Consider the following 18,116-nt stretch of genomic DNA (forward strand, 5'->3'; position numbering starts at 1 on the left):
AAAACGCCTATTTCTCAAATCTGTGGGGTGATTAGGATGACTACTTAACCACATAAAATAAAATAAAAATCGCCGCGGTCCGGCCACATATCCCACGGAGCCTTGCATTTCAGTGGATAGCTCGCAAAGCATTATGGGGCAGTTGAGTATGACTAGTGTGGTCACCGCGCATACTTAAAATTTTTCCGGATATAGTATACATCCAGGTATTTCTCGCGTACTCAATCTATTCATACTATCCAGTGTGAACGCACTACATACTTATTTTGACGTCACATTTAGTATGAGTAATACGTTAGTATGCGATTTCGGACACAGCCCATGTGTCGCCCCCGCGCTTGCGCTAGCATGCCACCCCAGCCTAGCCTAGCCTCTGACTGGCAACCGACAAATCACTCTCAATTACACCGGGTGGGAAAACACGGCCAAACTGTCCCACCAGCAAAGCAACCATGACTCACATTCATACACCACTGCCCTCAACACATACCTGTAAACAACAACACAAAACATAAATGCTGTGCTGCAGATCTGGGTTGTCTGTCTGCTTTTTCATGGTACAGCAGAAGCTGCTTATTCTACGTGGCAGCGGCCTAAGTCCCTTGAGAGCAACTCCCTCTTGTGGCGGGCTGTATGAATTGCATCTAAAGCAAATCTCACTGTGTGGCTCAGAAATAATGTACAGTAGGAGAAAAGACAAGAAAATAATAAAAAAAGGAAACTGAAGATGAATAGCACAATATTATTACCAATTAAATACATTTTGAAGGGGTGGCCTATTTTACATCAGTATTTTCATATCCCCACATGTGCTCGTAGGAAGAGCGAGAAGAGGAACACCAAGAGTCTAGGATTGAGAGTAGGGACTTTGAATGTTGGAACTATGACAAGAAAAGGTAGTGAGCTGGTTGACATGATGCAGAGGAGGAAGGTGGACATACTGTGTGTCCAGGAGACCAGGTGGAAAGGTAGTAAAGCTAGAAGTTTAGGAGCAGGGTTCAAGTTGTTCTGCCATGGTGTAGATAGGAAGAGAAATGGAGTAGGAGTTATCTTGAAGGAGGAGTTTGTTAGGAATGTCCTGGAGGTAAGAAGAGTGTCAGATCGAGTGATGAGCCTGAAGCTAGAAATTGAAGGTGTGATGTTCAATGTTGTTAGTGGGTATGCTCCACAGGTAGGATGTGAGCGGGAGGAGAAGGAGAAATTCTGGTTGGAACTTGATGAAGTGATGCAGAGCATCCCTATAAGTGAGAGAGCTGTCATTGGTGCAGACTTCAATGGACATGTTGGTGCAGGAAACAGAGATGATGAGGAGGTCGTGGGCAGGTTTGGTATCCAGGAGAGGAATGCAGAAGGACAGATGGTGGTTGACTTTGCAAAAAGGATGGAAATGGCTGTAGTGAATACTTTCTTCCAGAAGAGACAGGAACATAGGGTGACCTATAAGAGTGGAGGTAGGAGCACACAGGTAGACTACATCTTGTGTAGACGGTGTAATCTGAAGGAGATCAGTGACTGCAAAGTAGTGGCAGGTGAGAGTGTAGCCAGACAGCATAGGATGGTGGTGTGTAGGATGACCCTGGAGGTGAAGACGATGAAGAGAGCAAAGGCAGAGCAGAGGACCAAATGGTGGAAGCTGAAAAAGGAAGAGTGTTGTATGACTTTCAGGAAAGAGTTGAGACAGGCTTTGGATGGTCAGGAGGTGCTTCCAGATGACTGGACAACGACAGCAAATGTGATCAGGGAGACAGGTCGGAGAGTACTTGGTGTGTCATCTGGTAGGAAAGGGGATAAGGAGACTTGGTGGTGGAATGAGGAGGTACAGGAGTGGATCCAGAGAAAGAGGTTAGCTAAGGAGAAGTGGGACACTGAGAGGACTGAAGAGAGTAGACAGGAGTACAGGGAGATGCAGCATAAGGTGAAAGTAGAGGTGGCAAAGGCCAAGCAAGGGGCTTACAATGACTTGTATGCTAGGTTGGACAGTAAGGAGGGAGAGACTGACCTGTATAGGTTGGCAAGGCAGAGAGACAGAGATAGGAAGGACGTGCAGCAGGTTAGGGTGATAAAGGATAAGGACGGAAGTGTGTTGACAGGTGCCAATAGCATGATGGGAAGATGGAAAGAGTACTTTGAAGAGTTGATGAATGAGGAAAATGAGAGAGAACGAAGAGTAGAAGAGGTGACTGTTGTGGACCAGGAAGTAGCAAAGATTAGTAAGGATGAAGTGAGGAGGGCATTGAAGAGGATGAAGAGTGGAAAGGCACTTGGTCCTGATGATATACCTGTGGAGGTATGGAAGTGTCTCGGAGAGATAGCAGTAGAGTTTCTGACTGGGTTGTTCAACAGGATCTTAGATAGTGAGAAGATGTCCGAGGAGTGGAGGAGAAGTGTGCTGGTGCCCATCTTTAAGAACAAGGGAGATGTGAAGAGTTGTGGCAACTACAGAGGAATAAAGTTGATGAGCCACACGATGAAGCTATGGGAAAGAGTAGTTGAAGCTAGACTAAGGGCAGAGGTGAACATCTGTGAGCTGCAGTATGCTTTCATGCCAAGAAAGAGTACAGCAGATGCAATATTTGCTTTGAGGATGTTGATAGAGAAGTACAGAGAAGGTCAGGAGGAGCTGCATTGTGTCTTTGTAGATCTGGAGAAAGCTTATGACAGGGTGCCCAGATAGGAACTGTGGTTTGTATGAGGAAGTCTGGAGTGGCAGAGAAGTATGTTAGAGTGGTGCAGGACATGTATGAGGACTGTAAGACAGTGGTGAGGTGTGCTGTAGGTGTGACAGAGGAGTTCAAGGTGGAGGTGGGACTACATCAGGGATCAGCTCTGAGCCCCTTCTTGTTTGCTATGGTGATGGACAGGATGACAGATGAGGTTAGACAGGAGTCTCCATGGACTATGATGTTTGCAGATGACATTGTGATCTGTAGTGAGAGCAGGGAACAGGTGGAGGAGAAGCTAGAGGCGTGGAGGTTTGCCCTGGAAAGGAGAGGAATGAAGGTTAGTCGCAGTAAGACGGAGTATCTGTGTGTGAATGAGAGGAACCCAAGTGGAAGAGTGAGGTTACAGGGAGAATAGATCAAGAAGGTGGAGGATTTTAAGTACTTAGGGTCAACAGTACAGAGCAATGGAGGGTGTGGAAAAGAGGTGAAGAAGCGTGTACAGGCAGGCTGGAACGGCTGGAGAAAAGTGTCAGGTGTGATGTGTGATAGAAGAGTTTCAGCTAAAATGAAAGGAAAGGTTTACAAAACTGTGGTGAGACCAGCCATGTTGTTTGGTCTGGAAACAGTGTCCCTGGGTAAAAGACAGAAGGCAGAGCTGGAGGTAGCAGAACTAAAGATGTTGAGGTTCTCTTTGGGAGTGACCAGGATGGATAGGATCAGGAATGAGTACATCAGAGGGACAGCACATGTTAGAGCCTTTGGAGATAAAGTCAGAGAGGCCAGACTGAGATGGTTCGGACATGTCCAGAGGAGAGAGAGTGAATATATTGGTAGAAGGATGCTGAGTTTCCCTCTGCCAGGGAGTAGGCCTAGAGGAAGACCAAAGAGGAGGTTTATGGATGTGGTTAAAGAGGACATGAAGGTAGTTGGTGTGAGAGAAGAGGATGCAGAAGACAGGGTTAGATGGAGGCAATTGATTCACTGTGGCGACCCCTGAAGGGAAAAGCCGAAACGAAAAGAAGATCTTCAATGAAAAAAATGCATTTCTTTTAAAACTAAGGACATTTCTCAGTGACCCCAAACTTTTGAACACATATTGAGCTGGGTTCTGCTCGAAGTTTTTTTCCCTTGTTAAAAGGGTGTTTTTCTTGCCACTGTTGCTTTAGGGCTTGCTCTAGGGGTCCGGCAAATGGGTTGTGTAAAGCGTCTTAAGACAATTTGACTGTAATTGGTGCTATGTAAATAAAATTGAATTGAATAGTGTATGTGGGTGTTCATGTTAAATATGTTGCCTGAGACATTGTTATCCAGTTAGGTTCACCTTACTTTAAACTGTGTCTCATCAACTTTCCAAGATAGGTTTTTCCTGGACATAAGAAGAAAGGTTTTTTTTAGTCATGTTGATGATGATTAATGCAATGAGAAACATGCTGAGGACCTCCTCAAACCCTCTGAAGGATTCTTGGTAATCAGAATCCACCCATCTTCACCAGGGCTTTGGATGACATTTTGATTTGACCTTTGACAAATCAAAGAGCATGCTAAATTTTTTAACATCGATTCCATAACAAAGTTATCTGGCTGTTTTTATTTCATCATTTGTTCAAAAGTGCAGGAGATGAATCTCATGACATTCCGTTTAGGAAGCCAAGATCAGAGGTTTCCGATTGTTTTCATGTCCTCACTGCAAACCTCTGTTCTCCCATTTGATCAAATTTTGTGTGATCACATTAACTCAAATGAGACCATGAGACTTTTTATTTATTTTTTATCTGATAACTCTAACTTGGTACAGAAATAGACTGATGGTGATGTATGATGTAGTGAGTGAGTGAGTGCTGTCACTCTTTGAAGTGCCTTCACTTTTGATTGGTCGTTTCTAATCACAGCAGTGTGATTGCTGCTGCTAATGTTTCAGAAAACGAAGCTCACATTTCCGATAAATTCCTCTGGCCTTTAACTCCTTCCTCCACCTGCTGTCGCCAGAGGGGAAAAGGCTGTCCTTTAATTAACTGGAGATCCTCGGAATTAAGTGATCTCCGGATCTCAGACAGCATGCGACAGGCTGAGATCATTTTCTGTTGGAGTTTTAAAGGTCTCAGCTCCTACTGCTCTCCCATTCATCTTGATGATCTCTTTTAGAAATGCCTGTGCTCGGTCAAAGCTTGGCTGTGGTCTGAAGATACTGCAGGCCAGCAGATGCTTGTTGATTCACTTTGCGATCATGTGATGTAAATTGGTTAATTTTCTTTCAGATGTTTATGTCAAAGCTTATGTTTTTAGATACATAGTGAGAAATATAGCATTCCCTTTAGAGGAAGGCAGCACAGTGTTCCCCTGCCATCTGTCTCACAATATGCCTGGACACCACTCAAAATCACACACGTTTTCCTGTCCAGCCTTTTTCTCTCACGCTCTTCCATGCAAACACACACATACAAATCACTGTGATGTTGTTGGTGCTCTCATTCTGGTCCAGTCGCGTCTGCCAGTGAACACGGCCTTATTCACTGTGCCATATGCTTTTCACCAGCATGGTTTCCTCTATAAGCCATGCATCTGACTTCTCAGTGGTTGTCACACCTGCTCCCTGTCATTCTATATGTGCAGTTCAAGCAGCAAAGAGAGAACGTGAGCTTCTGTTGGGATGCAATACTTTGTCTTTGAATATATGTGGATACAAGTGTTGGAAACCCCTGTAATTTGGAGTTTTAGTGTCCTGTGATCCTGCTGGTTAGAGATTTGAAACTAATCTGATTCGGCTCAGCATGGCGGTAAAGTCTGGGCTCCCCTCCTCTGGTGTTCCTACAGCTTCACAGCAGTCCTCCAGTCTTCACCTCATTCCACTCAGCTTTCAAAACATGCCAAACTACATCAGTTGCTTTCTTCCTATAATTGCTTGGGTCTGCTGGAGTTGGTGGCAGTACTTTTACACCCCTAACGGACTGCATAGCATTTTCTCTTATGAGATGACTCACTATTTTATCTTCAGGAGGTTCAAGTTTTGTTGCAGTAGCATGATACCACCAGAGTTAACACGCAGCAGCTCTCAGAGGTGCAGAATGAATTTTACATCGTCTGGCTGCAGTTAGTACTCCCATTTATACATATTTTATTGGGTTTAACTCTGGTCTTTTAAGTAAAAGTGGTTTGGTGCATTGGTGGTTAAATATATTTGATGTTGCATGAAAATTGGTTGGATGGAGACATGCAGTCTACCTGCTGTTAATCGGTGTGAGTGTAGTTTGTACTGATCTTATTGAAATTCTTTCAGTGATCCAAATATTGGATGAATAGCAGAAGTCTCCCTTACATGTACCTTTGAAAAAATCTGGGCAACATACCAACATACACTATATGTAATGTTTTCTGGTTAGTGTGACTCAGTGATCATATGTTCTGCTTGTGAGATACCATCTGTCCGCTCTAGTGCACTCTGAGCATTTGAACCAGAGGGGTTGCATCCGGTGGCATAATAGGATGCCTGATGGTGTGATAGTAATTGCCTACAAAATACTGGCACATACATTCTGGCATGCATATCATACTGAATGTGTAAATCCATGAATAATATGTAGAGAGCAGGGATGAGATACAGTGAACTTCACAGGAAACCACAGTCAGAGTTGAAAAATGCTTACCATTGAAGTTATCAAGAAAGATACTTAGTTTACAGCTTCAGTTTACATAACAGTTAATTATGATATTGGTTATTACTGCTTGAAAGATATAGCATGTATCATTTCCATTTATAAACGCCTAAAAATGACTAAACCAATGTTTTGTTGACTTGTGTACTTGCATGATCCCAAGTGTGTCCAGTAATGTTCAAGCCCAGAAAAAAATCAAATTTTATTCACGAGGTGGCACAAACATTTAGAGGAATCGCCCTTATCACAGGCACTTTCAGGACTCTTGTTTCCATTGTATGCATGATCCAAACGCTTTGATTGGGACTCTGAATGCACAAAAATGACAACAAATAGTACAGGGTGACCCAAAAGTTTGGAAACAAAGTTTAACTGCAGTGTCTATTTGAGTTGGGGGTGCATGAATTCACTCTTATTTTACCCATTTTTGTTATAGCATAATAAAATAACTTAAAAGCATAGTGTTTGCCGAGTGCAATAACTCGGAAGAAAATTAATAGAACCATAAGGTCCAGGTATGCTGGAGCATAACTTCAAAATGCAGGCCATCAGTGTCGGATTTCAAAACTCTTGATGGTAAAGTATCTGAGAGTTTTATTTTTTTTAAACATCCAAAAGTACTATGAGGCAACATTTACTGGCCAGTTTGAGGAACCTTCATAAGCATGAATGACGATACATTCCAGAAGATACCAGTGTAACCAGGTGGTGGAAACGTTCACAACTTTGTATAAGAAACAAACATGAACATGTCGAAATATGTTTGTTTCACACTAAACTGTTACTCTTCTGAATATATCTGTAGCACTGATTTATTGAAATAACAATATATTATTTGGATTATAGGGTCATTCCAGGTGAAATGACCAGATATTCCTTGAGGGTGTTGCTGCACCATCTTCAAATTAGTCCTAAATTTGCATGCCATTAGATAGTCACAAAAGAACTTTCTATGCAAAATTGAAGGCCTGTAGCTCAAATAGTTTCTGAGTTGTGGGGATCTGAAATTTTCAGAATTTGGGCTATAAAAAGCCTCACCAGCATTTTTTGCATCTTTAAGTGGTTATTTCTCAGCATCTAGACATACCAGAGAGCTGTGAGTTGGTAAACAAGGCCTCTGCATGTAGCTAGTGCCCCACAAACATCCCCAGGTATTTCACGACACTCTGCAGGCCATGGGGGATTGCTAAAAATGCTAAAAAATTAAGAGATACCTACTCACGAATGGGGTTTGGGACCTTAAAAGTACTAGAAATACTGCACAGAAGTGTTCTAACGCCCCTGGGTTCCATTCTACACAAACTTGTGTGATAACACAGCAGACTGGAGCTTTCTAGGTACCTCAGTTTGGAAAATATGAGCTCCCAGAGTTGGACGAGATTTTTAATGGGCTATTTTTGGTGGCAAAAATCTCAGTGTGGGACAGGTACCAGAGACCCCAAATTTTTCTACAAGACAGTTCCATCTGTCTTCTATCACTGTACAAAAAGCAGCAGGGTTATATTTGTAGTTACTGAGATATTCTTACTCAAAATGGCATGGGTAATGTCAAAATCGTTTTTTGCTTTTCAGTACTTTAAATTGGGATACAAGTATTAGTAGTCATTCCAATGGTAGTATTATGTATGTTTTGTTCTCGGGGGGGGGGGGGGGGGGGGGGGCGTGCGTGCGTGGTTTGTCCCGGGCAGACGAGTGGCGGCAGGTGTAGTAAAATCACATTTTTAAAAAAGGCTATAAAATACTTCCACCAGGTTATTCACTGATTTGATTCACATTTTAAAACACACCGAGATCCCCTTCACCGTTTGAGAACATAAAATAGTAAGTCAGGCCACATCAAGGCCCCCACCGCCTCACAGTCATTTCAACCCAGGGGAAACACTGCTATCTAATGGCATGCAAATTTAGGACTAATTTGAAAATGGTGCGGCAACCACCATCTGGTGAAACCACACGGAATGACCCTATAGACTTTTCATTTGTTTCCAAACTTTTGGGTCACCCTGTAGTTACTGGATGTAACTCCAATTTGAGCATGCAGAAGTTTGTTATGTTAGCAGAAATGGGGAATTTTACCTTCATGATGGTAATGTTAGAGAGTAGATTGCTGCTCGATAAGGACATGTGGAGTGCAGAAAAAGTATATACCTTAACTATGAGCCATGTCAGATAAGTTTTCATCCGCAATATTTATGAACATCCCAGCTCCCATGATGCCACACTATTTACATCATCAAAGTACTTCTTTAGTTATTGTTTTGATTGAGAAATTACATACTAGGTGTTTTAGACTGCATTACGGAGAGATTTTGACAGAATCCACAAATTCTGAGCCCTTCAACCTCCTGAAACCCTCTGATTTTACTCTTAACAGATTGCTCAGTAACTGAAACAGGGATATTGGCATCAACATTGTACAGTATATCAGTGCTGCTTCATGCTGACCCTCAAGCACAGACTGAATACTGTTTGTGCCAAAGTGTTGACTCATATTAAATGAACCGCTGTTTATTTAATTATTTCTATTCTTATCTCTTCAGTTTTGTGTCTGTATATCGTATGTGAGATATAACTGCACCTCCCTCCATCTAGGTTTAACTCCATGCTTAAGATGAGATTATGCGTGCACTAATTTACACACACACACACACACGCACACACACGCACACACACGCACACACACGCACATACACAGACAAATTCCACAGCCTGATGGAGTCGAGCTCTGTAAACCAACCAAATAAAAATCTTTACTGAGGGAAATAAATCTTGTTAGAAAGATTTCCCAAAGCCTTCTTAACTGTCTGGTTTTCAGCTGAAAAAATATAATCTGATTCTACTGCTTCTGGCAACAAATTTAAGGGATGATGATATTGTAGTTAAAAGTTTTGTTTTGTAATACAGTCAAATCCTCATAAATGAGAGAAAATGTTGAATTTGAGTATGAATTGGACTTTGTCTAGAGCTAAATTTGAATGTTGAGTGTACTAATAGAGGTGGGATGCACTGCTAAAGTCACCACAGTGACGGCATTGCTAAAGAGCACAGCTGTTGTAATGAATAATGAATTGCTTGCTTTCTACTGTGATAATTTGTCTTCCTTCCCTCTGTCTCCCACCTCTCACTGCTAGTTTTTGTCTGGCATCTCCATCTAAAGTGTTATGTTCATATGTGCTGCTTTTCTTTAATCCACTTAGCTGCAGTCTGCTCTTAGCGTGGCAGCGTATGGTCACGGCTATTTTCGAGCCAGTCTGTGCCATGGAAGTCTTTGATGCTGAGCAGTCTGGACAGGACATTCAGCTCAGTGAAACACTTATGTCAGTCAAAACTTTTTTCACTAGTTACTGTGGTTGCTCTTGGCAGCAGTGATTGGAAGAATACAAAGTCTCAGAGGTGAAAGTGGAATGAAATGGTGGAAATTCTCCCTTGTAATACATGAGGCAAACTCAACAGAGCAGAACAGCTAAAAGAGATCACAACCCTCTCTGCGGGTTTAGTCTCTCATACAGCATGTCAATGATGCACTATTAGTTGCTCGCAGAGAAATTGTCTGAACATTCTCAGCTTTAATGGGACTTTTCTTTACTCACTTCTCCCCAGCTGTGCCTTGGTTTAGCTTGAGCATCAAACACTGGTACTTGCATGTACATGTTTGTACATGTATATGTATTTCTATCTTTATGTTTGACCAAATTAAGTTTTAGACCTTTGGAGAGCAGACGTTTGTTTGCAGAGAACACCAGCTTAAATCAGTTTTTCAGTGGTGACCCAGTCATTGCAAAATAGCAGCATCTTGGTCTAAACGGATGTGTGGCACAGGTTTTAATAGGAGGACTTTCATACATACAGTCTGAAACATCCAAAATCATTGCAGAGTTATTCGTATCAACAGGATTATTATGATTATTATGCCGCCTCCTGGTTGATAAGCATTCTAGTCCTTAAGGCTAATGTTAGGTCAGCATAACCATTTTCTCATACAGACTTGTTTCTGTTTTTTTCTCAGTGCTAAGCATTACTGGTCTGACAATAAGTTGTTGCATCCCAGTCTCCTTTTTGTTTACATCTGCTTCCCCATGAGATCACGTAAGACGGCTCTCTGCTCTCTGATTGCTCCCTCTGGCATGATAATCTCAATAATATCCTGTAATGTGTGATGCACTGTTGTTTTCAAATCTTGTGGTGTCTGCATGTCTGAGATTAGAGAGAAGCATATCTCTAAAGTTTCTCCGTATATGTGTGAAACACATTTAAAATCTGTTAGGACTGTAAAACTCCTGTAGCACAAGCTGGACTCTGCATGAGCTTCATTTATTCAGAAAGTCTCACTGAGATCAAGATCTGTTTTGCAAGAGATACCTGCAAATAAATTACCTGTATACAGCTACATTAGAAATTCACAACAGTGAAAATGTTACATCTTCACTCCAAACAAGCATCACACACACACAACCACATTAGTTTTGCAAATATTATTCAAAATGTGAGCTAATGATACTTTAAAGTCTTGCAGAAGAATGAGTGTCTCCAGTTTCAAGCTGTGCTGCAATTTATTTCAGCAGCAATTTGCATAGAACTGGAAACCAGTCTCCTCCAGTTCAGAGTTTGTATGAGGAACTCTCAAATCCAGTCTCTCCTGTGATCTAGTGTCAAGGTTCTAACTTTGAACTCAGCTAACGATGTTAAATATCTTGGCAGCTGAGGTAGGAAGGCTTATACATGAAGACGCAGATGATGTGGGGAATCTCTGAGTGTTGAGACATACTGATCATGAGGATCAACGGAGGAGATGGGGATTATGTTTCAGGAGTGATTTGAGAGGTTTCTATGAATTTGGGTTTTCATTGGAATCAAGTTTGATGCATATTGCTGGGAAACCAAGCTCTGTCCTTCACACGGGAGCAAGGTCAAACATTTTCAGAGCCATTTTTGTGGGTTTTCTGGGAAGTTATTATTTGACACTAAATAGATAGATTTAGTATTGCTTTAGTAGAAGGTAGAAGGCTCAGGCTGTATTGTCAGCAAAAGTGGTTAAGTACGTTTTTCTAAGATTCTATATAGTTTATCTATCATCAGGTATTAGGACTGTTGAAGGTGTGCCGCTGCTGACAAATTAATGTTACAACCCAACCTCTAGGTTCAGCTGAATGTAACAAAAATCATCAGATGTTTTTGGTTTGGTAAAGCAATTTATTACTCATTGGTAAATTAACACAAAAGAACAGTGATAATGCAAAGACAAGAGGGCTAGTGGGTGCTGCACACAAACAAAACAATTGAACTTATTAGCCAACACCAACCACAAGTAACAATTAAAAAACAAGTGAATAGTGCCAACTAAACAATACACATTATCACAGAATACACAAAGACTTGAGTTAAAAAGTAGCTTCTCACTGAAGTTGGTGGACTGCTATCTGGAAGCACAGTCTCCACTAAGACTGGTAGCTCCACACTGAAATAGCAGCCACCAACAGAAGCTCTAATTGTTCGTAGTCACCCCTCAGTGACTACGGAACTGACGGACCATACCTGAATACACACAAATCAAAACGAGGCACCAGGGCGAACTGGTTACATCAAACCAGCTGCCCCAACTGAGAGTCTTGGTTGCAGATATATACTTATGTTCAGTGATTGCTTGGATGTTGTGGGAGGAGGAGTTGTGGTGGCGGACCAATGCGAGGTGTGGAGGACCAGGGCTGGGAGGAGGTCTGGAGCTCCAAGCTAATCACTCCTCATGAGTACCAGGTGAGATGTGGAGCTCAGTCTTCGGCCAGCTGTAATCAGTCACAGTTCCAAACACACAGCTACCAGCAGCCGTAACAGTAGATTGTTAGATTTGCCACCTGAGTACTTGGCAGGCAGAAGTAAAGTGACCTCAAATATGGCACAAAAAGTTTGCTGTTGTAGAAAGATGGGCGTTAAAATATAGTTTTTTAGAAATGAAAGCAGAGAGAGAGAGAGAATCCACCTGTCAACTGCTGACCAACCACAGACTGAAGTAAAGGTGAAATCTGGGTTGCTGACTTTAGAAACTTTCTGCAGTGGTCGGATGCAGCCCCCTGATTCTGGTGTGGGAGCAGAAGGATGTTTCAGATGCTGTTTGACCACCCAGCCCGCATCCACGTACTAACACCTTTAGCTTCTTATGCAATCATGACCACTTTGCCAGTAAGAATTCAACTTCATTTCTCCTGTGATATTTATTAAGAGTATAAAATCATTATTAAAGGTTCACATCTTTCTCTACTTCCAGAGGTAAGGAGAAAGTAAAGAATGACTGGAGAATAGAATTATATTCAACATATGAATAAAGAGATAATAAGCAGAGGCGTTTGCAGCAGAAAAAGAGGATGGCAGGATAACAGAGAACAAAAGGTGAAAAGGAGAGGAAGAATGAAGCTAAGTCACCGAAACCAACGTTCAAATGTTCAATCCACAAATGCCAATGCTCTCTCTGTGGTCTCTCCAGTTGAGAAAGTCTGTCTGAAGTTACAGCAGCTGACAATGGCCGTCTGTCTCTGTCTGTGCCCACATACAAAAGCTACTGTTGTTTTTTTTAAGAGGCTGGCACCAAGGACCGAGGCTACCGGAGACGGAGAGAACCTTGGTAGGACTCTTCTGGCCGGCTGATGGGCATACGAGACTTCACAAAAATGAATACACACAAGCGATCACACAGAGATAGACAAGCTTTCAGGCCAGTTCATCAAAAGATAGTTGCATAAACTTGGAGGAGTGCTAAAAGAATAGTCACGTTATTGATTTTCCTCTAAATATGAATTGGATCCTCATAGAGCTGTTTCATTCATATTCCTGCTGCGGCTCTTTAATGCAGAATTTGATTAATGACCCGACACCACAGTGCATCATAACCGAAGGATTTCTCTGTTGTATCGCTTTGTTCTTTCTGTCATGGTGCTGCTGCGGTTTAGGGTGTGACTATTGTTGTGTAAAATTGGTGTTAAAGGCTTTGTTTGACATCTATAGACCTACATCAGAGGTCAGGCAAACCTTAATTCTTACCCATTATGCTCTTTGCACTTGTGTGTTCCAGTTGTGCTGTTGCATGACATACACCCCCTGTCAAAAGGTTTGAGACACTTTCTCATTCAAATACATTAGAACCCGTCTCAAAACTTTTGACAGGGGGTGTAGCTGGTGGTGTGAATGGAGCTTTCAAGGATTACAATAATCTTATTTTTACCAAACCTGGTTGTCCTGTTGTTAAACTGAGGTAAAGTAATCACAGCAGAGGCAGAAGGTAGAGAATATTAAGCAGTAGTCCGATTAGTACATGTCTGGAATATCAACAGTAGAGTAATACAAAATATATATTCTGAATCTCGGTGTCCTTACTTGAGAAAACTTGATCAGACAGTCTTATCCAAGTGACACTGGGTTCTTATTCTGGTGTTGATGCTCAGTTTGAGCTGCATTGATTAGTTGGTTATTACTATTAGTAGTGATTACTTGATCAACAGAAAATTAATTTGGAAAATATTGCAATTATCTAATGAGTGTTTCAGTCATTTTTCAAACATGAATGCCAAACTTTCTAGCTTTTCTAATATCAGGACTTGACTGTTCTTTGTGCTTTATGTTCAGAAATGGGATATCTTCTGTATTTTTAACAAAGAAGACCAAGACATTTGAATCCATCACATTGGTTTCTGGGAAATTATATATCCATAGTTAGTCTGACCCACTGAGTATAGACTGTAGGTTTAAGTCTTACCTCCCCTTCTTCCTCTTTAGCTGTCTGCGCATTACTCTGATGTTGACAATGGCTCATCTGTTTATCGAATCAGAAACTAAAACGCCTTGCGAACACACCTCAGAGAAGCCAGACTCAGTCTCACAGGACTACGATGCCCCTATCTGTTTTCTGACACGGTCGTCATCAGCTGGAGTTGATTTGAACCATCCTTTTACTCTGGCAGTGACATGTGCCAGTGACATTAGCTTGACCAATGTACTGATCTGTTCCTCTTCACACAAGCTTCTGCCACATCAGTTTAATACATTTCTGCAAGAGCTCCATGCAGGAAGTAGATTTAATGAGTCCAGCGAGCTCATCCAGAGATAAAGTGAAGGCAAGCTTCACCTCGAAGACACTTACTATCACACTGTCTTTTCTATCAGTAAATGTTATACAGCTGACATATGTGTTTTCATGTTTTTTGTGTGGGAAATGATAAATTTTATTAATAGTGTTCGCTTCCTTGCATGCAAATGTTTCACCAAAATAATTTTCTTGTGACGCAGGAGCACTGTTGCTGCATCCTGGGCTCAGTACTGCTCAAAAGCAGTTGTATGTTTAAAGAAATACAAACAAGACAGGGGTGTTTTCACTCCATAGCAGAATGATGATGAGTCCAGCCACACCATTCTCCAGCTCTGACACAACACTGTGGACATACATCTGGCTATGAAAGAACAAAATCGATAGTGAATCATTAGCGGCAACCCTGATGGTGCTATTATTTCAGCAGCATTCAGGGGCATATTTTGAGCCGCACTGTAACACATCATTAATAGAAAACTGTCGTGCTGCAGTGAATATGTGCCATAGACTTTACAAAACAGCTTTGGTAGATGTTAGAGCTAGTGGTAATGATAATGCTGTGTATGATATTCAGAAAATGATTATTCAGGATCAAACTGTTCTGCTCTGTTTCTCAGTGAGCTGATAAATGTCATAAATCGGTGCGACACTAATGGCAGACAGTTCTGTAAATGCAAATTAGAACCATCTGACCAGAGAGTCACTATGGAAATGCAAACATTAGGAACAACTTTAAGAAAAGGAAATAATTCTGTGGAAATTAACGGGAGCATTATTACTGTTGTAAATGCTGCACCTTTTGAGCTTAAGATGAATGACACATTTATAGCTACAAGAAAGTCATACTTACAATAATGTGTCAGAGAAGTTCATTTAGTACGATCTGTTTAGATGCAGGTGCTGACGTTGTGTTACGTTTACACTCGGCTCGACTTATCAGAGCTTCCTGATGAAAGAATTTAGATTTTTTTTGTTGCATTTTTTTAAATATATGAAATCTGGAGTGAAAAACAGTGTGAATAAAAAGAAAGCAACGGAGAGAGTGAAAACTAGAAGCAGCTTTCTGAGGTACTGACAAATATCTCTTATTATTCAGAGTTCAAAGAGAGAAAAAGACATAAACCACAACAGAAGCTATTTCTCAAAGGCATTTTTGAAAACTTCCAGAAAAAGTTACCATCTTGTCGTAGGGCTCTCATCTAAAAAAGTACGGATAGGTTTGTTATTCTAGGCAGCACTGAGGTTTAGTGGCAACCAGAACCAATTGGTTTGATGAACGCTAATGGCAGCTTGTCTATTGCTTTGTCAAGCGTAGAATTCAGAGACGAGCAGAGTCAAAGTTAACTGGATCTCAGCACGCATAAACTGATGAGAAAGTTCATTAAGGGGGCTACGGCTGTGACCGATCAGTGGCTTGAAAGTTGATTCACCCCTACTCCCACCAGTTATACACCCCCTTTAGTCACACACACACACACACACACACACACACACACACACACACACACACACACACACACACACACACACACACACACACACACACACACACACTTCAATAGAAATATTTGGGTGTGCATTTGGAGCAGTCTCCCTTCCAAGAAGATAAATATATCTATACAAATAGAATAAATATATATAGAAATATATATGTATGCTCCCACACACTTTAAAGTAGCATGCTGAAGCCTATGTGTGAGTGTATAAATACACACGTACATGTATATATTTGCGTTAGGGTTAAGTTTGTAAGGCTGTTAGTGTCGGCTGTCTGCCAGACAAGTGAGGAATTGGGGGCGTGACCCTGCACTGAAAGATAGAGAGAGGGGATGGTTTCGTATCCATGGCGATAAAGAGAGCTGGAGCAGGAAGCCGACAGGAAGTCAGGGTGTCCCACACACCATCAGGGGCTCTTCCGTTGTCATGACGCTGTGAACTGTTGTCATAGAAACTCCACTGATTCAGACTGAATGCTGATGGAAAGCGTGCTGAATAGATTCCTCAATGAAACTATGTCATCCACCGCCTCGACGCTAGTGGATGAGCACGTTCAGTGACTTTTAAGGATATACTGTTAAAAATGCCTGCAGATGAATTAGATCAGATGATTTGCAATATAATTATCTTTTCTGCTCTTGGTCATCATTTTAAACACTCAGCTAGAAGTGGAAAGTGCTTCTTTTCAGGCTTTATGAAGTCAGATTTTTTTTCTTTTCTTCCATTTTTTCTCCTACTATTTAAAACAGCAACAGACTTTAAGCTCTTTTAGTAAAAGAGAGATCAATGCTTTCAGATCACAAGAATTCTTCAAAAAAAAAATCTTTTTTTCCCCCCACTGGAACCTTTCGTATTAGTTTGCAACCCCACTCCACTGAACTGCTACCAGATTACTAATCACATACACACACACACACACACTCACACATAGACACACATACTCTGCAATATTTCTCAATTTACGCTTGGCCCGAGCAGATGGAAATGGTACAGCTCACTGCTCTAACTAGGCAGGCAGATTAGTGAGACACACACACAGACATGCAGTTCCCTCACAGCCGAGGTGGACATGTGCAATCATATGTGCTCAGTGGATAAACCTAAACTCACTGCCTTCATGCACAGGAAGCACACAACCAACAGGAAAGGAGGAATTGGGTTGAAACATTTAGCACACATCCACAAACGCACAGAGACACACGCATGCCTCTGCCAACTGACTTGCTTCCTTCAGTCCCCTGTGCTCTCTCCCTTCTTTACGTATGCGTGTGGCCTAAATGTCACCACACTCCTCACTGTTAGCACAAGTATCATGATCACGATTGATCTTCTCTGATTATTGTGTGTTCGCCTCTTTTGTTTGAAACGTGGATCTGCACATATCCATCTGTGAATTCCTGTTTATGTGTGTGTTTGAGCATATGTCTCATGTGCTGCATTTATTCATAGCCTCTGGATAAGATATTTCCTGCCTGCCTGGTTTAATTCTTAGCTGGAAGCAAAGATTTGAGGTCAGTCCCCTGCAGAGCCTGTACCACGCACAGCTCATCACAAATATCCCAACTTCAGGCTAAAATGTGGAGGAAACGGGCTCATTCATCTCCGTAACACCTGGATTTAACACAACCCTGGGGTAGTCAGAGTGTAATAACAGAAGAATGCACTCAGAAAGAATTGTACATCTTTACTAGCTTAGAAACATTAAACTTAAGGCCAATAAAAAGGAGGCTCTTGCCTCTAACTGAAAGTATAAAACCTCTAAAATGATTTAACCACCTCTACCAACGTGCAGATGAAGTCATTTGCACTTATACTCACCTTTACATGACTTAAATTGTGGCCAAGTGCTAAAGCAAGTTGACAGAGATTTATTTGGAAACAGTTTTAAATACATGAGTAATCACTTATAAAGCACATTCTCTGGTTCCAGCTGCTCAAAGTGAGCATTATGTTACATTTCTTGACATACGTCATTGGAAACTGAATGATTAGTTGATTAACTGATAAACAGGCAAAAGGATAAATGTTGGTCATATATCCCACAGCAGGCATGAAAGTTGATAGCGCTGTGGGAATTTAAACTTTTACCAACTAAATATACCTGTGTACAAACAAAATATGTCCTACATCTCAGCTTTTCCATAGAGTTTTTTTTTCTATTCTATCTTGTATCTTGTCCTATGTGGTTTGTGTCCATGGGTAGGGTTGGATCACGATGGATCTTTTGTGCTGTAA

The 18,116-nt window shown here is 41.4% G+C and overlaps 2 protein-coding genes across 3 annotated transcripts in view; both read left to right on the forward strand.

Moving 5' to 3' along the window:
• The window catches only part of ptprz1b (protein tyrosine phosphatase receptor type Z1b), a 97,505-nt gene that overhangs the window by 3,118 nt on the left and 76,271 nt on the right, over positions 1-18,116 (forward strand). The gene's annotated exons all lie outside the window — the stretch shown is intronic.
• On the forward strand, positions 338-3,874 carry LOC127534762 (uncharacterized). The gene has a single exon (XM_051950793.1). It carries the CDS (start codon positions 728-730, stop codon positions 2,672-2,674), a length of 1,947 nt encoding a protein of 648 aa, XP_051806753.1. The 5' UTR covers positions 338-727; the 3' UTR covers positions 2,675-3,874.

The sequence above is a fragment of the Acanthochromis polyacanthus genome, chromosome 1, assembly GCF_021347895.1.
Source record: "Acanthochromis polyacanthus isolate Apoly-LR-REF ecotype Palm Island chromosome 1, KAUST_Apoly_ChrSc, whole genome shotgun sequence".
In the NCBI taxonomy this organism is placed as follows: domain Eukaryota; kingdom Metazoa; phylum Chordata; class Actinopteri; family Pomacentridae; genus Acanthochromis; species Acanthochromis polyacanthus.